The 21,152-nt window shown below is 43.2% G+C and overlaps 1 protein-coding gene across 3 annotated transcripts in view; it reads right to left on the reverse strand.

The window, feature by feature from the left end:
• Positions 1-7,653: 7,653 nt before the first annotated feature.
• Positions 7,654-21,152, reverse strand: part of RNF24 (ring finger protein 24) — a 95,072-nt gene continuing 81,573 nt past the window's right edge. For all 3 annotated transcript variants that reach the window (XM_063925321.1, XM_063925322.1, XM_063925320.1), the window contains exons 3-6: positions 16,816-16,858; positions 16,199-16,240; positions 14,264-14,343; positions 7,654-12,841 (exon numbers count right to left, since the gene is read on the reverse strand). In XM_063925321.1, coding sequence (XP_063781391.1) covers positions 12,703-12,841; positions 14,264-14,343; positions 16,199-16,240; positions 16,816-16,858 — 304 coding nt within the window. In that variant the 3' untranslated portion in view covers positions 7,654-12,702. The remainder of the gene's footprint in view (positions 12,842-14,263; positions 14,344-16,198; positions 16,241-16,815; positions 16,859-21,152) is intronic.

Genomic DNA, 21,152 nt, shown 5'->3' on the forward strand with positions numbered 1-21,152 from the left:
ATTCCGGGGGTCCTAAACTGGGAAGCAGACTCTCTCAGTCGTCAGGTGTACACGCCGGAGAGTGGAGCCTCCATCCAGAAATGTTTCAACTCCTCGTGGACAAGTGGGGCCTTCCATATGTGGACCTGATGGCATCTCGACACAATCACAAGGTTCCGGTCTTCGGAGCAAGGGCAAGGGATCCTCAAGCAGTGTTCGTGAACGCACTGGCAATTCCATGGAACTTTCAGCTGCCATACGGTGTCACTCCTGCCCAGAGTAATAAGGAAGTTCAAGCAAGAAGGAGGAATCCTATTTCTGATCGCTCCAGTATGGCCCAGACGGCATTTGTTCACAGACCTTCAGGGTCTCTCGATAGAGCGCCCCCTTGTACAGATCTCCTCTCCTCATTCACGGCCCCTGTGTATATCAGGATTTAGCCCGATTGGCTTTGACAGCGTGGCTCTTGAAGCTTCCGTCTTAAGGGCCAAAGGATTTTCTGAGGCAGTCATTCAAACCATGTTGAAGGCCCGGAAACCGACTTCTGCTTGGATTTACCATAGGGTCTGGAATTTTTACTTTGCTTGGTGCGCATCTAACAATCATGACGCTTACAAGTTTAGTACGTCCAAACTTTTGGCCTTTCTGCAACAGGGCCTGGACTTGGGCCTTCGTCTGGCCTCCATCAAGGTTCATATTTCTGCCTTGTCGGTGTGGTTCCAGAGGAAAATTGCGACGTTACCTGATGTACATACGTTCACTCAGGGTGTGTTGCGGGGGTTGCGGATTCAAGTCCCGCCTGTGGCTCCTTGGGACTTGTCGTGGTTTTGGAGGCGTTGCAAGGGTCTCCATTTGAGCCGCTTGAGTCTGCAGACCTTAAGTGGCTTTCTCTTAAGGTATTGTTTCTGCTGGCTATTGCCTCGGCTAGACGGGTGTCGGATTTGGGTGCCCGGTCTTGTAGGTCACCTAACTGATTTTTCACCATGATCGGGCGATTCTTAGAACACATCCCAGGTATTTACCTATGGTGGTGTCTTCTTTCCACCTTAATCAGGAGATTGTAGTTCCGGCCTTTGCCTCTCCTGATTTGTCTTCCAAAGAGCGGTCTTTGGATGTGGTACGGGCTCTCCGTATCGATGTGAAGAGAACTGCTTCCATCAGGAAGTCAGATTCTCTCTGTTTGTTTGGTTTTCACAAACGTGGCTGGCCTGCTCACAAGCAGACCCTGGCCAGATGGATTAGAATGGTGATTGCACATGCTTATGTACAGGCTGGGCTTCCAGCTCCTGCTACCATTAAGGCCCATTCTACTCGGTCTGTTGGACCTTCTTGGGCAGCCCGCCGTGGTGCGGCCCTTGAACAATTGTGCAAGGCGGCTACGTGGTCCTCAGTGAACACATTCATAAGGTTCTATGCATTCGATACTTCCGCCTCCCAGGATGTTGCCTTTGGATGCCGGGTTCTTGTGCCCGCTACGGTGCGTCCCCTTCTATAAGGAACTGCTTTAGGACATCCCCAATATCAATCCTTGTGGAGCCCAGTGTACCCTGCAGCAGAAAACGAGATTTATGGTAAGAACTTACCGTTGTTAAATCTCTTTCTGCGAGGTACACTGGGCTCCACCCTGACGCACTTAGCTTCCTTGGGTTGGTATGGCATTAGCCGCTGACACTTTCTCCTGTTGTGAGAATGTGGCTACTAACAGTTGTCGTCTCTTTTGCCTGCTACTGCATTGGACTGGTTAACAAAAACTGAGCTCCTGTGCACGGAGGCGGGGTTACAGGCTTTGAGCCTGTTGGTGCCTCGGATCAAGATCCTACTCTACACCCCAATTTCAATCACTGTGGAGCCCAATGTTCCTCACAGAAAGAGATTTAACAACAGTAAATTCTTACCATAAATCTCGTTATTTTTTTTTTTAAAAGAAGCCTATTGCCAGTAAAGATCTGTTGAGTTAAATTTTCTGAAACCCAAGGCCATTTCACACAGAACCCCAGAGGGTTAAGATGTGGGGCTGTGAGCTGCACCACTAAGTCAGTGTCAGTGAAGGGCTGTGGGGTGCAAGCACTAATGTGGCATTACTGCTGTATGCTGTGGCTGTGTCTGACTGTGAAGGACAGTGGGGTTCAGCATTGTATTGCTCAGTGCAGGCAATAAAAAGTTAAATAAATTAAAATAAACTGTCAAAGAATAAAATTCTCTAGGTGCCAGTGTGTGCCACCATTACTAGATGCGCCGAGTCTCAACAGTGTGTAAACAAAGACTAAAAAAAAATCCCTGTGCTGTTCAGGTATTGTGTTGTAATAAAAAAGGGCTAATTAGGTGCCAGTGTGCCACCATTACTAGAAGCGATGTGAGTCAGTATGGATAATTCGATAGAAAAGCAGGAGCAGCAACCCAGTACTAGTGCTTCAACTGCTGTCAGGAAAAAACTAACCTTTTCCCACTGGTGATGAGGATGGATCCACTCAGTGCACCAGAGTGAAACAACATTATGACATCTGCTCAGGCCTAAAAGAATTGCCCAAAATTATTAACACCTTTAGCGTGATTCCGTATGATACAGTTACTATCATTAGAATGGTGGAAGATTATTTTAATGACAATGTACAAATTAACATGTCAGACAGTTCCTCTGACTACTGGAAGGAGAAAAGGCAATTTGGATGCCCTTGTACAAACTGGCTTTGTTTTACTTAAGCTTCGCATCCTTCAGTTTAACTGGGCTCGCTGCCTTGCACTGACTAATATAAGCCATGATGCGGAAACTGCGATTGCTTTGCTACAGCCATCTTAGATTTGCATCATAGCAAGCCATTTTTAAAAATGCAGCTCTGTGATTGGCAGGGCCTGAATCTCTTCAGATTCAGGCATGCCATTGACCTCATGGGGCAGCATTGGGAAACGGTCATCAATGAGCCCATGGTCACCAGTGGACCCTGTCGTCTCTGCAGGCGGGGCTTGGATTCATCAGGACTTATACGGATGCCACTTGAAAGGTGAAGACTTCCCTCTGTCTGCACCTTCTCTGCCTTTCCCATTAGGATGGTAGATAAATACTGTACCTGCCTGAAGGTCCAAGTAACTTTTACCCAGGTTCATGGCAATCATGCTGTGTGGATTGGTTGGTTGTCTGTGTTAATCCATTTGAGAAACACATCGGCCTATGTAAAACTGGCAGTCCGTAGCTCGGAGTGAAGGGTAATTAAATCCCTGGAGTTACATGTGAGCAGAGCCCACAATTCAAGTGACACCTGTAAAGCTACCTATACAGCATCGGCTTTTAATTGAATAAAGCGGAAAATGAAATGTTATGGTTATAGATATATGGAATATAAGGAGAAGAAAATGGGATAAAGCTGGGACGCAAAGTAAGTTAGGGTTTGGCAATTTATGTAACTGAATTTTGTCTGAAAAATTCTGGTCTTATCCAAGCGGTGGTGTTACATTTATTACTATGGGTCGGATGTGCTAAAAATGTTTCGAAACCTCAGAAAATGCCGTTTTCAGAGGTATGGCCGCTTACCGCATATGCTAAGCTTGTGAAGAGTGGCGGTATGCATCTCATTCCATCATGCATCCCACCCCATATGTGCCAAATTTAATTCCTCCATCTCAATACCTGAGAAGAACAGAGTGTTGGTTTTCTTTGTTTCGATGGGGATGCAAGAAGGAAAGGATGAAAAAGAGGTTTAGCTGGAAGTACTGTAAGAGCAAAAGGGAGTCTAGGCTTCCCACAAATTTAGGTGTACTTAAATTTTAATTACATGGTTGAGGCTGATGGAGAAGAAAATAGAGGGTAATGTATGGTAACATTTTTGGCTGGATTGAAATTGTATGGCCTTAAAAGGTCTGAGAAGAATCCAACAGCTGATGGGGTAAATGTTAGATAAGTTGGTTGAGAAATGTAACACAGAGTACGACGTGATTGGCGCATGAGGCATTTTACAGACAAACAGAAGGCTATGAAAATGTTGCATATGCAAGAAAGCATTTGTATCATCAATATGTTGAGGGCAAATAATCTAGATAAAAAAATAACCAGATAGTCTTAAATCCTGTCACATTTATGTTCCAAAAGATATTCCACTGTTATTACTTTTACTAAATGTGGAGAAGGCCTTTCATTGCCTCCACTAGGGCTGTATGATGGAGGCTGTGTTCAAGTTTGCGATGAGGGGTAGGTTTTGAATTCAGTCATGGCACTTTAATCCCCTAGCTAGAAAATTCACATTCCTTATCTAGCATGGTATCTGTCAAGGGTGCCCCCTCTCGCTGCTGAGTTTTGTGTTGGCCTCTGAACCTCTCGCTGAATGGATTAAGGTCACCACTTCCATGCAAGGCCCTATTAAATTTCTGATATTGTCATGTTATGCCTCGAGACTCATTTACTGCCTTACATAAGGCTTTGAGATTTTGTTCTGAAGAATCATTTATTCAAAACTTCCAAAACTGAGGCCCAACCAATTACTGTGCCTCTGTATTTACTGTTGGATCTCCGACGAGACTTTAAAATATGACCGTCAAACCAGAAGTCAGAATTCTCTTTGAATCCAAATGCTAGCTTTGGAGGTGCAGTAGATGTTTTGAGGGTTGCCTTGAGACTATAAAAACGATGTAGATGCCCATATAACTTAATTTATTTTGTGTTGTCCCTAGAGAGCTCCCTTTCCTCTATTTAATAAAGCATGAAAATGTATATCCTGAAATTAGTAAAGCCTAGATCTTACCGGTCGTATACTGATTGCGACTAAGGTGGTGTCAGCCAGAATGTAGTGTTCATCATTGCTCTTCGGTATTGAAACAGTTGAGGCAAAGTCCAGACACTTTGAAATGGAAACAAGTGACCTTTGATGAAGTGGTTTGACCTGCACCACTCTGAGCTTCTCTAATACCCCTTGGACCCATTGTCCTTTATATCTCACATAGGTGGTTGCATTGGTTAGTGGCCTGAGGGCTAGACTGAATGGTGGGAATTGTCTTCTGTGACACCCAATAGGACCTTTTCTTTTCTTGCATATTGTGTTTCTGTTCCCTGCCTGTTTGCAGTCAGTTTTTAACATGTTTAACCATATTGAGTTTGTACTGATGCCCTGTGTATCCTTCTCAACCCTCCCCTCCCGCTCACCGACCCAATGTGATTTTCTATTTTTGTTTTCTGTATCCTGAATCAATGAAGACTGATTAAAAACAAGGAGGAAATTAATGGAATAACAAATAAAAGACATGCTATGGTAAATTGACATTCTGTAAAGGCGTGATTTGTAAGAGAGGTTGAAGGACCATGGACAGATGGTTGGAGGGAATAGAGTATCATGGACATCCTCTGGAATTGTGCATATGGGGTACATACACACCGGGGTGGAGTGAAGACTGAAGATAAGTGAATTATAAGTCATGGGAGGTGGGCTGGTTAGAATAAGAGCAAGTGGAAAAATATGAATCAAAATTTTTCCAAGAAGGAAGATATGAAAGTGAAACATTGTATTAAGGTAACTGCATGTACTATGAATGGGATAGAGAAGGCATAACCGTTTGGATGTGCGGATGGCAAATAAAATAAAAAATAAACATTGGGTTGAGCTTTAGATATCTGGTGCAGATCGAGTCTTCGGAGTACTTGTAATTTCCTTATTATGCACGACTAACAATTAATAACGCATTAATGAAAGGAACCATTCTGATTGTATAGGGAGAGCAGCAAAGCTTTTAACAAACCTGCTGGTTAAAAATAAATATTTAAATCCTGCTTCTTTTGAAGCGGTCTGGCTATTGTTCTGGGAGGTCACCAATCTCCAGGGCTAGGACTTCTCCAAATGTATTTACTGCTACTGGTACTACAGTATATGCTGGAACATAGTCAACCCACTCTAATCTGCTCATTTGGTTAGAGAAACATCTGCAACTACTTTTGAATCGTTCTTATTCCATATGCAGACACTTCCAGTGTTCGTCAGGGATTTTCCCGGGATCCTGTTTTGTGGCCCTCCAGTGGTTATTAATCTGTTACAGTGTTTTTTTTTGTTTTTTTAGATCACTGCCATTGAGATCCGACTTAGAAGTTCTTTCAGCTCACAAATAAGCTTTTGCACAATCCCGTATTTGGAAGAAGATTCAACAACCGGACTGTGTAGAGTAGTCAAGGCCATTAAAGGCGGTTTAGGTACCTGGGTAACTGTATAATTTCAATTATGTATAAATGGATAAGAACACCCTATTCATAGCATCAGACAACAAGTGCAAACATTTTTTTTAAAGGGATGGTTTGCAATTGACAACACTTTCTGGAGAGTATTCAATGTAAATCACTATGTCTGTACTTATGTTTCTGCAGGTTCTCTTACAGAAAATCTGGAAAACCCCACCTCTTGCTAGACATTCTAATCGCCTGTCACTCATCAAGAACAATTCAGTCATACTGTAGTTTAAACGGCGTCGACATGAAAGGATTAGGAGGATATAATTATAAATAAAGCTTTTGGTTATTAAGAATTTATAGCGGCAAAGAGCAAAATGAACTCCACCTAAATGAGCCCATTGTACAATCCATAATACCTTATAGTTGGGGTGACCTCACCATTATCCAAAGCCAGACACACCCTAGACATCATTTCAGAAGGTGTTTTCAGGCATTAACCCTCAAGTGCTTGAAATATTTTCCACACATTATATACACACACTGTAGTGGCAGCCATTTTGAGAAAGCAACTCCGACTACAGAGACATGACTGCTCTCTAGAAATGTACAACTTGTATTGTCAAGAATACTGGTTAAAAAGCTCAAAATGGCTGCCTCCTCCATGTAGCGCGCTGGAGAAAAGATTTCCAAAATGGTCATCTATATACTGCAACTATTGAGGAGGCCATTTTGTGAATTTTACAGATGTGCATGGATCTCCATGTTTTGATTTTCAAGTTTTTGGTTCGGATTCGGTTTTTGGTTCGGTTAAAATAAAAATTTGTGAAAACAACTAAAATCATGTAAGTTTTGCAATCCAAAACCCAAAATTCCCATTTGAGATCCAAATTCAGAACCACAGTAAGATCCGAATCAGGACTCTGTTCGGATCGGATCTCCTTGGGAGATTAGGACCGGGTTTTGGTTTAGATCCACAAAATTCAGGTGGATTTGGATTTTTGGTGAACCAAACATCTAGTTAATTGACTGTATTGTCAACGTGTTGACCAAAAAGTGGGCAATACATTTCAAACCATCTCTCCATCTTTTCCATTGCGAAGAATTCAAAAACATTGCATTTGTAACCCCTGTTGTTCCATATACATGGGTGATAATAGCGGCTATTAGACATCTCCTCAGAAAGCATTGGAGGGCCAAAAACATTGTCCAGTAAGTATTGGCTGAGAAAACCAGTCAGTTTTGAGAGCCAGGCAAGGATTTCCTGGGCTGCCCGATGGTGGACCAATTCACATGCACATCCTTGTACAGATATTTTTGCAGACCGAGGGTTATTCTACCAAAGCGACTTCTTGGCAGGTTTAACCTCAAAACTGAAAGCACACTAATATTATGTGGAAAGTCCAGCATATTTTGCATATAAAAGTAGTGGTGTTTTAAATTTCGAGGGGAGAACCCCCGAGAAATGGTGGATTACAAAAGCCGTCACTTCAATATTCCAACGAGCCTCCAAGAACAAGAAACTTTTACCACACCAGTTTTCAAAAGTCATAATTTATTTACAGTTCAAGTCAAAGTCACATGCAAAACAGTTTTATATCAATGTTGTGGTTAGCAAAAACAGAGTTTTTAATAGCAATTAAATATACAAAAATATAGCTTACAAAAAACAGTGAGTTTTTATTTTTAAGTTTAAAAAATATTCTGCTGCAGATTTTTTCTTCTTCTAATTTTTAGTGTACAAAATGAGTCTATGAAACCAGGATACCTGAGGTCTCACAAACAATCCAAGATACATTGAAATAAAAGCACAGGACACTGGAACATTGGACTAAGGGACGTAAACAAGACAAAACCTAAAAAGACACTTTGGGGCAGATGGATTAAAACTTCAAAAAAGTTGGAGTCATTGCCCAATCAGCTTTTAGCTATCATTCATCTTGTACAATCTACGGAATTATAGCTGGAATCCGATTGGGTTCCACGGACTACACCTCAAGCTTTTGCTTTTAGACATTTTGGAACATCTACCAGTTTATTTAGAGGAGTTAATATATCACTTGGAAAACCCACACTGGAATATCACTTATTCACCTTTAAAATGGTCTTCTGGTTTGTACACTTACTTAAAGGACTTGCATTTATATGAATGCAATCATTAGGTGATTAAACGTGTATTAATTGGGAAACTTTAATAATAGTAAGAATACAAAAAGAAAAAGCTTCAACCTTAAGACATACAGGCACATTATTGCTCCCAGAGATTCCCCAGGGAAGGAAGAAATACAAATGTGTAAAAAAAAACAAAAAAAAACAAAAGGAAGTGCTATTTTCAGAGCTTCCTGTTGGGAAGTTTATGACTGTAGTCGCCGGTTCACTATATACCATGTGATTCCATATGCACACTAAGGGGGGAGGGGGGGGTGTATCAAATCTTGGAGAGTTGAAGTGAAGAGAGAACAACTAATCCATTATGTCATTTTCTTAGCCTGTATAATCAGTTAGAAGCCAATTGGCTTGTACTTGGCCTCTCTCCAAGATTCGCAACATCTCCCCAAGAGCTTCTGGACAGGATATCGGCTGCAAGAAAAACCACATTTAACATTTTTGCATGTTGTCCAATGGCACATTCAAAAATAAAAAAAAATACTCCTGTAAAACTCTTTCACCTTCCCTGACTCTTGTTACATCACAAAGTATCTCGTCGTCTTCTTTTTTTCCTTCTCCTTTTCACACCATATACACGGAACGCTTGTACATATCATCCGTCCACTGTTGGTTACCGTTGCACTATTATTTCATATTCCGTGTAGCTATTTCTGTCAATTCGCCTCTTTGCGGATGATGTGACCTGTGCCGCAGCGCGTAGTTTTGAGTCTTTGAAAAACTTTTTATAATATTAAAAAAAAAAAAAAAATACTGTAACAACTCAGCTGGAAAGTGTTATAATTATTTTTAACCAGATGCGGGGTGGAAAGCGCCTAAGTGCCCCATTATATATATATATATATATATATATATAAATAAATAAATAGCTGCTAAAAGTTTTGCACCCAGTACGGAAAAACAAATATTCTTGGCAAAGGACTTGCAGCGAGTTCTCAGACTAGTCCCAGGTACTGTAACAGTCCCTACCTAATATACAGTAATCATATTCCAGTAGTGAATCTACACATTTTTCAGCAAGCGTTCTTGGCATATGTGACTAAATTGTAAACATCTGGCCAACAACAAAGGCTGTACAAGAAAATACTGAAAAAGCAGCCAATTTATTTCAGGGAAAGAGACTGCTTTAGGAGGTTGCTAACAATGCATGTGGGGGCTGCCATTTTGTGGGCTCATACACTATTTAAAAGAAGCCGCTGGCTAGGGACTAGTGAGACCACAGAAATCCTTCACAAAGACTCCATGTCGCATGCGAATGGGTTAGGTAATCGTTTGCTGCTACCTTGTGAAAAATCAAGGTTGGACTACAACAGGTCACCACTACAAAATGGCTGCCACCATGGTACCTTTTTCATGGAAGTGCACAACGAACAAGGGTACAGTATACTAAACAACTTATTACCAGCCCGACAAGACATCCATCTGTAGCCAAACAACAAGACGTGTAATACTAATATCAACATATTAAAAGGCAATGGACGTTGGAAGGTTACTGAAAGTATATATTTTATCAATCTTTAATTACAAATGTCATCTTAAGTTTCCAAGAGTTGGAAGATGGGTCATTAAATTAACGGCAACGACTTCAATACACTATAATATGGCCAAAGAATCGATTTGTAAGAAAACCGTATAGAAAACGTATTTATACACAACGGGGGGAAATGGCACAGGCCAGTCCAATCTACACTCTGACCAGACACAAAATGACTATATTTTAATTCTATAATATATCATATTAGAAGTGCTACAAACTGCCTCAGGATTTTATCTTCAAAAAATAAAAACTATTTATCTTAAAACCCACAAACAGGGCAACACTTAACACTTGAAAGCACCACTAGGCGCCAAAATGTAAAAACTTAGAAAATGCACTTACCCAAAAAGCTAAAACATCACAGGCCGAGTACGCCGGTCGTGACTCCTTTAAAAGTATATGTTAACTAGTAGACCGCAAGCCTGTAACTTCAATACAGCCATGCTCTAGAGCAGGCATTCCCAACCACGGTCCTCAAGGCACACTAACAGTGCAGGATTTAGTGATATCCAGGCTTCAGCACAGGTGACTTAATTAGTAGCTCAGTCATTTTGATTTAACCATCTGTGCTGAAGCCTGGATATCACTAAAACCTGCACTGTTGGTGTGCCTTGAGGACCGTGGTTGGGAATGCCTGCTCTAGAGTTTTGCAGCTACAGAAGCACCAACCTCCTAACACGTCTGTATTGATGGAGTTGGGAATAACAGAATGCAGGCTACATCTAAGCATGGAAACTCATTAACTGTACTTTCTAGAAGCTTCCGAATAAGTTCTAGTTTAACCTTAAGTGAACTAAGCTCTACAGTATGTAGTAAATCACTGTGATTTAGGCTTGTCCAACACCACAAACATACAGTCAAGTACAAAGTAGTGACGGACCTTAAAAAAAGAAATACATTTTTGAGAGCGGATGGACGATTAGAAAAAAGCATAGCATGTCTTTAAATAAATGTTATAATAGATCACTGTAAAAACCATCATATATAATACATCTAACAAACGATCCATCCGCGTTCCTTACGGAATACATTCAACCGTTATCACTTAAAGGGACCAGAACGTCAACACATCTCTGAGCCTTGACCTACAATCTATCCTTGATGGAAAGATCATCACGAGGAACTTGAAGGGATTCTAATTGTATTTGGCGATCTGTAGAAGAAAAAAGGGCATCTTTTCCTGCTGGGATGAACTACAATACCCAGCATTCAATGCCAGCCTGAGCTAGACAATTGTGCTTAAATACTGGTACTCTGTGCCATTTAACACTGCCACCTCCTGTATATTGGTATCTTACACGGAGCTGAGCATCAAGTAGACAAAAGAGTTTGGCAACACGGCACTTGTCAGATAAAACCCAGTGGTATCCGGACTTAAAGTCACAATAGGCTTGTTCTACAAGGACTGGTGCTATGGGTCTAGCTTTCCATTGCCAAAAGCTGAAACATAACCAATTCCTGCATCCTGCCACTGAATTTCCGTCACAGGAAAGTGTCACACGCTTCAGGTAGGTGGAGCCCGTATACAGAGGCACAAACACAATAAAAGAAGCTTCTTCAAAACACAAATGAAAAAAAAAAAAACAACTGGAAATTGGTGCCCTCGTGTTATGCGCTGAATGGCGAAACTGCGACAGAACCCCAAGAACCGCGTTAACCCTGTTTGCAGTTCAGGGTCATTATAAGGGGCCCAGATACAACCAAACGTCATTTCGGGGGGGAGTTCTGACCAGGCTCTCTTTAGTACCGATCTGTATTCAGGAGAAAATGTGGACCATCTATGTTCAAAGTTAAAAAATAAAAATACAAAAATTTGCCCCATTCCGCAAAACCGATACATTCTAAAATTATATAAATATAAACCTCTATGACTGGCGTAGCCAACCTGAGGGTTTCCCGTTTCTGTGGATCAAGAAGTCCCAAGAGTTGCTGGAAGGGCATGCTTGGACTTGTAGTTCAACGGTAACAGAAAGCCCTAGGTTAACCCTCTAAGTGCTTTCTAATTTTTTTTTTTATACTAGAGGGGAGATGCCGGCTGACACTTGCACAACCACATTTAGTGTAACACTACGGTCTGACCACGGTAACACAATTTGATGGTGCAATCTCTCGGACATAGGGAACCCCTTTATACGGCTGTCACCCCAACGCCGGATGGATGTAACCTATAGAACTCTGTAATGGTTCTACAGTATAAAACAAAACCTTAAGTACATTTTCTTCTTTTCCCAATATAATTCATTCAGAACATTTGTGGAAACTTCTAGACAACTAATTGTGATGTTGCCCGTAGCAACCAGATTATCCCTCTTATCTACCACAGCCTGCACCTGACTGGTTGCTACGGGCAGCCATTTTAAAGAGCCAACATGGCCAAGCTTGGTAGTTCATTAATACTTCCAGTTGCATGTAAGGGGGCGGGGGATTCACAGACACGGGCGCACAGGTTTTCCCTTCTATGTAGAGATGTGTGCTGTTACGCAAAGCAGTTTGCATAGTGCGGCAAAACTGGTTTCCATACGATCTTCTCCCTTTATAAAGCCCGGGACACGCGATTTCTCGCCCCGGCACAGTGAGAATTCCAGTAAAGATTTATGTAAAAGGAAAAAAAAAAAAGTTTCAATAGTTTTTAGTGAAATCTCCTAAAGTGCTCGGCCGAGGCCAAACGCCGCCACCGTCCTCATATTCCCTTGGTTTACGTCCCTCCTGTTACAGGCAGGCATCAAAAGTGCTTTGGTTGCATTAAGAGTCCACTTGTCCATGTCCAAGATGGTCGCGCGGGTCCACCAACCCGCCGAGGAGGTTTCCTGCCCATAAGAAGCGTGGCAGAGACGCGAGGTCTGTGGCGTCTTGTAGGAGCGACCCGTGATGCACTGGCTGTAGACTATACAATGTTCTCTGCTCCAGGCAGTGGCCCCTGCGGAGGTCCATGCTCCTGGTTACTGTGAAGCTGCGCCAGTTGTAGGACGGGCATGTTGCAAAGCGGGCAGACCTTCCGCACTTCCAGCCACTTAATGAGGCACCTGCAGTAAGACACACACATTCGCATTAATGAGGCACCTGCAGTAAGACACACATATTCGTATAAATGAGGCACCTGCAGTAAGACGCAGACATTTGTATTAATGAGGCACCTGCAGTAAGACGCACACGTTCCTAATAATGAGGCACCTGCAGTAAGACGCACACATTCGTATTAATGAGGTACCTGCAGTAAGATGCACACATTCGTATTAATGAGGCACCTGCAGTAAGACGCACACATTCGAAATTATTGAGGCACCTGCAGTAAGACGCACACATTCGTATTAAACATTCCATATGTTCTGCATCGGGACTGCAGTGGGTGGGCAACCAATCATATTCCACCTATCATTTCTCTACTGCAGTTTACAAAATGAGGGGGGAATTCAATTGATTATCGCTCCCGTTATGCCCTATTTCCCGTCTAAAGTGACGGGAGATTGCGGTGGCAATGTTCAATTGTGTCACTTTATCACGCTCATAGAGGTCGGATTTAGGTGCGTAAAGCGGCTAAATCCTACCAAAGTGGGCGCAATTGTGAAAAGTGCCATTTGAGCGCCCAAACGGGTCAATTTACGCACATTTCAACTTGCCATACTCGCAGACGCCGGCATCCATTCGCACGCAAATGGAGCGACAATTGAATTGCTCTGTTTGGGCCCATTACTGGCTGCAGACAGAGCAACATTTAAATCTTGGCCAAAGAATCTGATTGGTTGCTATGGTGTAATAAATACAACAACCAATCAAATGTTTACTTTGATGTAGTGCAAGTTAGAAAACTAAAGCACTTCTCTCATTGGTGGTTTTGGGTCACCAAACAATTGCTGTATATTAGGGTATCCGGATGATAAACAGTATCTAGATAGACAGCTCGCCATCATAGGAATGACAAGCATTAGGTCAAGGGTCAAAAAGTCGTCGGCGTTAAAAGGTTGACATGACAATTTTGTTGGGGTTTTCACATATTTGTCAACTTTTGTTTGATTTACCATCCACGTGGACTACGATTAAGAATAGCGACCTGTAAATAGTAACCTGGGACAAAGCGTGGCGAGGGTATACGTTTGCACTAATTGTGGTCATATATTATGAAACAGAGAAAACGACACCCCAAAAAATGTGTGTCGACCATGTCCATGTCAACCTTTTGTACGTTCTACTTTTCCCATGTTTGGGGTTGACTTATTGAGTGTCTATATAATTAATGAGGGTTCTATACCGCTCCCGTATATTAGTAGATAACACCCAGTGCGTTTGACCCGTTAAGATAAATAGCACGCTTTGATTTTACTAAGGTATTGGAAACGGACTTTGCCAGAATATTGACGAGGAAATTCTCATTCCAGCATAACTGAACAGAATCAGAAGACAATGAAATCATTTCATACACAGAACTGAATGGAAAGCAGAGTACTTACTTTCTATGAAAGGCATGCTTGCACGGGCAGATACCAAGCTCGTCCTTAGCCTTAAATTCCTCTAGACAGACTGCGCAAATCTGCAATGAGAAACGCGTGTCAGCAGGCCCAATGCACCAATAGGAGCAGCGACAAGGAATAGCATTATAATATCCTTATAATGTATAATAATGCAGGTCTGTGTCAACAGTGGGCAGGTGGACAAATCCCCTAGTGGCTTATTTATAACATTAGTCACCTCCGAAACCGTGCCGTCACACGCTCTAAGTATCTCTGCAATTTACCAACAGCTGAACATCTGCGTGCCGCTAAGTAACACAGAGTACCGCCGTCCCAATTTGTTTTTTTTTAGGTCTTCTCCAATTTAACAAGATCCAGAAAACAAACAACCTTCAGATGGGGTTAGCCGCTGTGTTGTATAGACTGCTTTACAGAAGTGGTACACCAGAGGGGGTTTTTCGGTATCAGCGAAGACCACCTGTTATCCCCGCAGTAAAGCGATAGCGTGGGACTGACTACCAGAGACAATGTCCCGGCAGAGGCAGATTGATATATAGCCCTGATTGATCATCACTCCTTATTGCCACAGTAAGGAAGGACACTTATCAATGTACCCACTGCCGCCAATGAGAAATAGGACCCCCACTCTCTCCAGCACGTACTGCAGATGTCAAACATTCCTGGTTTACAGGGTTTCCTACAAACAGGACAGCTATGCAATTTTTTTGCCTAGGTCCCAATGGGCACTGAAAGGCCTTGTAAAATCCAGGGGAGGGGGGGGGGGGGTATCCAACAAGTCTCTTGCCTCAGGACTTACCGTGTCTATATCAGGCTCTGATGTCTGGTGGAAGGGAGCAGATTAAAAACAGAACCAGCTAACTAGCAACATATTAGGAATTTCGGACATTGGGCCCGGCACCGCAGGGGCAGCCACCGCAAAGCACTGATGTCCGATACTTTGTGCAAGTGTCGGACCTGTGCGGTGTAAGTGTCGTACGAGTCCTGCGTCGTCGGATGTGGACCGGCTGTAGACGTCAAGAGATTGACAGTCTGCAGCCGTTTGTGATTGGCAGCGGCCTCCGTTTTGTGGAAGTAACAAGGCCAGTTTCCAGTCTCCTGACGGGGATTTCCTAGCCTCTTGGCAGGAGCGGAGGCCGGCTTGCGTGCCTTAGGGGTCACTCAGCCAGGTTTTCCCAAATGATCCGACGCCCCCTGCTGCATTAACGTACTAGTGCACCCTCCAACCACATCTGATTCAGGCCTATTCACAGTATGTAATGAACAGTCCATAGCATTAGAAGCCGTGAACCAGTAAAGCGGTACTCTTAGGGGGTAATTCTGAGTTGATCGCAGCAGCAAGTTTGTTAGCAAGTGGGCAAAACCATGTGCACTGCAGGGGGGGGGGGCAGATATAACATTTGCAGAGAGAGTTAGATTTGGGTGGGTTATTTCGTTTCTGTGCAAGGTAAATACTGGCTGCTTTATTTTTACACTGCAATTTAGATTTCAGTTTGAACACAACCCACCCATATCTAACTCTCTCTGCACATGTTACATCTGCCCCACCTGCACTGCACATGGTTTTGCCCAACTGCTAACAAATTTGCTGCTGCGATCAACTCAGAATTGGGCCCTTAGTTCCTTAGTTAATGTTATCTTAGGTCTTTGCAAAAGTTTTATGAAGGCGAAAACTATAGCTAACACACAAAACAAAAACATCCCTTTTGCCCTCAGGCTTCGGTCTTTTTTTTCCCCAGCAAGGTCTAACAAGCAGCCATTCTTTTTTTCCACCCTTTTCTTCATTTTACTTTCAATTCTCTAGTATCCAAAAGCTGCGGGGAGCCCCTGCGCAGCGGGAAAGTACAGTACATTGGGAAAACAATAGAGATCTAGAAAACAGGAAAAGATGTAACATGAACAGCCTCAAACACTGACCTCATAGAGATTCAGCTCTTTCACTTTCTCCTTCAATATAACCTGAAAAAGAAACAAAACAAGATGACTGAATGATACAGTCATAGGCACCAGTTACTGTGACACGGCCTACACAATGCAAAATCAAGGATCTCAAATACAGGGACAGCACATTTGGGGGAGATTTATCAAAAAGTGGAGAGAGATAAAGTCGCAACCAATCACCTTTTAACTGTCCTGTTAAAGGCTTGGTTTGAAAAAAAAATGACACTTGTGCTTGATACTTTATCTCTGTTCAATCTTTGATAAACCTCCCCCAAAGCCTTGATATGTGCAGTCCATATATAACCACTATTAATGCTTCCTCCCATTTAGGCGATTGGGAAATGAAAGCGTTAAAAACAACCTAAATGAGAACTCTGCCCTTTACGGTTTTCCTTTAGAATCAGCAGTTCAGTGTAACCCTGCGACAGGGGATTTTGCGCGAGTCAGATTGGCCAGTCACCCCTACATATGGACCAGTCTCCATAAATAGCTCCCACCGCAATGGAGCCACAGGGATCTCTGCAGGGGACCTGCTGCAATCACGGGAGACGGGAAGATGCTTTCTATTTGTCCCGACCACCCAGGTCTCTCACCTGTTTGTATGCATATAGCTCTTTTCTGGCCTGATGCCTCAACCTGTAGGGAGATCAGATAAAGAGACGATCAGGAATAATTTAATCAGAAACAAACATAACATAAGCACTAAATAACAACAGTCTACGCACACCAGCGGCACAGAAACACGCCACTGATAGCTCCTGCCCATTGTACACTATAAAGACTCTCATTCTTGCGCGTTTCACATAATTAATATTTCTATTACACATACAGCAAAACATAATGATGCTGTAACTCACGGAGTTACACCGGTTACGTCTGCAGATACATTCGAGATATGTCCGGCATATAGAAACATGCCACGGATAGCTCCAGCCCATTTTACACTATAAAGAAGAGCGTTTTCCATACTTACGCGTTTCACATAATGAATATTTATATTACAAGTACAGCAGAACATATTGATGCTGTAACTCACGGAGTTACACTGGTTACGTCTGCAGATACATAATGTACAACTATACCATCACTGTTAGTAAATAATTACTTTTGTCCCATTTTTTTTAAATACAGCTCCAGGTTTGGAACAATCAAACCGCCTAACAGGTAACGGTGCAGGAAAGTCGGTGTAACCCACAGCAACCAAATTTGAAATCAACTTTATGACATATTTTAAAACCTTTTCAATAAAATTATTGAAACTTTCTTTTTTTTTTATAAAGTGAAGAACTAGGTATATTTTTTGTATGTTGGGAGTCATCCAATATAATAATTCGGATTTCTCCTAACCCAAAGCAGCAGACCAGCGATTAGTGTTGTCAGTGTAGAGGAAATTAGACACCGTTGTGTTGAGTTGTGTGCTTTGGGTGCAATGTGTCCGTCAGTAAGAGCCACCATGACACGTGGATGTATAAAGGTAGAGGTACAAAGGCAACTGCAGCCTGACAGGGAAGCACATGCCCCAGATTACCACAACTGTAGACAGCTTTAAGGTCTTGGGGGTAAATTTACTAAGATGGGAGTTCTATTTAAGATGGGATGTTGCCCATAGCAACCAATCAGATTCTACTTCTCATTTATCTAACACCTTTTAGAAGATAATACCTGGAGTCTGATTGGTTGCTATGGGCAACATCCCATATTAAATAGAACTCCCATCTTAGTAAATTTACCCCTTGGAGTTCAAAGAGAAATCTGTACAACAGGCACAGGCTGAAACCTTGAGTACTGGGGATTCTTACACATTCATTTCATTTATAAACTCATTTACCAGGCATCTCCAATTAGAATAAATGGCGAGGCGTGGGGGGTAAGAGAGCTTAGTGTACGGTTATATTACAGTATACTAGGGGGGAGGTCTTCAGTATGCCGAATGTCGAGATCCCGGCGCACAGTATACCGGCGCCGGAATCACGACACCCGGCATACCGACAGATATTCTCCCCTGTGGGGGTCCACGACCCGCCTGGAGGGAGAATACCGTGCCCGCAGCGTGGCGTGTGCAGTGAGCCCGCGAGGGGCTCCTTTGCGCTCGCCACGCTGTCGGTATGCCGGCGGTCGGGCTCCCGGCGCCGTTATGCTGGTCGCCGGGAGCCCGGCCCCGGCATACCATACTACACCCTACTAGGGTTACCCACATGTGGACAGTCATTGCTAGGGGCATGTAATAAGATCTAACATTCCTCTCTGTAGGTTTTCCATTCACTGGTTTATTATATACTACAATATAAACATCTATATAGTATATAAGGTCTAATTACAAAACAGTAAAGCGACTATGCAAAACTGATGACCAAACCAAATACAGTACAATGAGCATTATAGACCATCACTATTGCAAACATTATAGAACTTATGTATATTCTAAGGGTTCCAATACTGTGTCATAGCTTGTCTGACATTGTGCAAAAATAGGATTTTAATTACCTACCGGTAAATCCTTTTCTCGTAGTCCGTAGAGGATGCTGGGGTCCACATTAGTACCATGGGGTATAGACGGGTCCACCTGGAGCCATGGGCACTTTAAGAGTTTAACAGTGTGGGCCGGCTCCTCCCTCTATGCCCCTCCTACCAGACTCAGTCTAGAAACTGTGCCCGAGGAGACGGACATACTTTGAGAGAAGGAAATACACAGATAGTGGTGAGATTCACATCAGCTCACACATAACAAGGCAAACCAAACTAACCAGCTTGAACAAGTCAGCAACAGCTGAACAACAGTACTTAAACAAGTAACAATGCAGCACTTAACCAAGTAACAAGGCCGTACTGAACAGCAGGAGAACAAAGCGCTGGGCGGGCGCCCAGCATACTCTACGGACTACGAGAAAAGGATTTACAGTTAGATAATTAAAATCCTATTTTCTCTTATGTCCTAGAGGATGCTGGGGTCCACATTAGTAACATGGGGATGTACCAAAGCTCCCAGTACGGGAGGGAGAGCACGGAGGCTCCTGCAAAACTGAATGACCAAACTGTAGGTCCTCAGAGGCCAAAGTATCGAACGCGTAGATTTTAGCAAACGTGTTCGACCCTGACCAAGTAGCCGCTCGGCAAAGCTGTAAAGCCGAAACACCCCGGGCAGCCGCCCAGGAAGAACCCACCTTACGAGTAGAGTGGACCTTAACAGATTTAGGACACGGCAATCCTGCTAAAGTATAAGCGTGCTGGATAGTGAACCTGATCCAGCGAGAAATCGTCTGCTTAGAAGCAGGACACCCAATCTTATTGAAAGCATATAGGACAGACAGAGTGTCCGATTTTCTGTGACGAGAAGTTCTCTTCACAGAAATCTTCAAAGCCCTCACAACATCCTACTTTGAATTCAATTACCTACTTTCAATTACTTTGAGGTAATTGAGGAGTCAGTAGCCACTGGCACCACAATAGGTTGATTGATATGAAAAGCCGACACAAACTTAGGAAGAAACTGCTGACACGTCCGGAGCTCATCTCTCTCTTCATGGAAAATTAAGTATGGGCTCTTGTTAGACAAAGCCCCCAGTACAGACACACACCTAGCTGATGCCAATGCCAACAGTGTGACCGCCTTCCAAGTGAGAAACTTGACCTCAACCTCTTGTAGAGGCTCGGGGGGTAATTCTGAGTTGATCGCAGCAGGAAATGTTTTAGCAGTTGGGCAAAACCATGTGCACTGCAGGAGAGGCAGATATAACATGTGCAGAGAGAGTTAGATTTGGGTGTGGTGAGTTCAATCTGCAATCTAAATTGCAGTGTAAAAATAAACCAGCCAGTATTTACTCTGCACAGAAACAAAATAACCCACCCAAATCTAACTCTCTCTGCACATGTTATATCTGCCTCCCCTGCAGTGCACATGGTTTTGCCCAACTGCTAAAAAATGTCCTGCTACGATCAACTTGGAATTACCCCCTTGAACCAATCCGATTGCAGGAACAGCAAAACCACGTTAAGATCCCAAGGTGCGGTAGGAGGCACAAAGGGAGGCTGGATGTGCAGGACCCCTTTCAAGAAAGTCTGAACCTCAGGGAGGGAAGCAAATTGTTTCTGAAAGAAAATGGACAAGGCCGAAATCTAGACCTTTATGGAGCCCAAACTCAGACCCACATCCACACCTGCTTGCAGGAAGAGGAGAAAAAGCCCAAGTTGAAACTCCACCCTAGGAAACTTCTTGGATTCACACTAAGACACATACTTTTTCCAAATGCGATGGTAATGTTTATACGTTACTCCTTTCCTAGCCTGGATCAGGGTAGGAATAACCTTGTTCGGAATGCCTTTCCGAGCTAAGATCAGGCGTTCAACCTCCATGCCGTCAAACGAAGCCGCGGTAAGTCTTGATAAGAGAACGGCCCCCGTTGCAGAAGGTCCTCTCGAAGAGGAAGAGGCCTCGGATCTTCCAGCAGTAACTTCAGATGATCCGCGTGCCAAGCTCGTCTTGGCCACTCTGGAGCAATGAGAATCACCTGAACTCTTGTTCTTTTTATAAGTTTTAGAATATTTGGGATGAGTGTAAGTGGAGGAAACACATACACCGTCTGGAAGATCCACGGAGTTACCAGTGCGTCCACCGCCACTGCTTGTGGGTCTCTCTTGACCTGGAACAGTACCTGCGAAGCTTCTTGTTGAGGCAAGAGGCCATCATGTCTATTTGAGGGACGCCCAAAGACTTGTCAACTCTGCGAACACCTCGGGGTGGAGTCCCCACTCTCCTGGATGGAGATCGTGCTTGCTGAGGAAGTCCGCTTCCCAGTTGTCCACTCTCGGAATGAAGATTGCTGACAGCGCCATCGCGTGTTTTTCTGCACATAGGAGGATCTTTGATACCTCTGCCATTGCAGCTCTGCTCTTCGTTCCGCATTGTCGGTTTATGTAGGCAACCGTCGTTACA

The sequence above is a fragment of the Pseudophryne corroboree genome, chromosome 1 (assembly GCF_028390025.1).
Source record: "Pseudophryne corroboree isolate aPseCor3 chromosome 1, aPseCor3.hap2, whole genome shotgun sequence".
NCBI classification, from domain to species: domain Eukaryota; kingdom Metazoa; phylum Chordata; class Amphibia; order Anura; family Myobatrachidae; genus Pseudophryne; species Pseudophryne corroboree.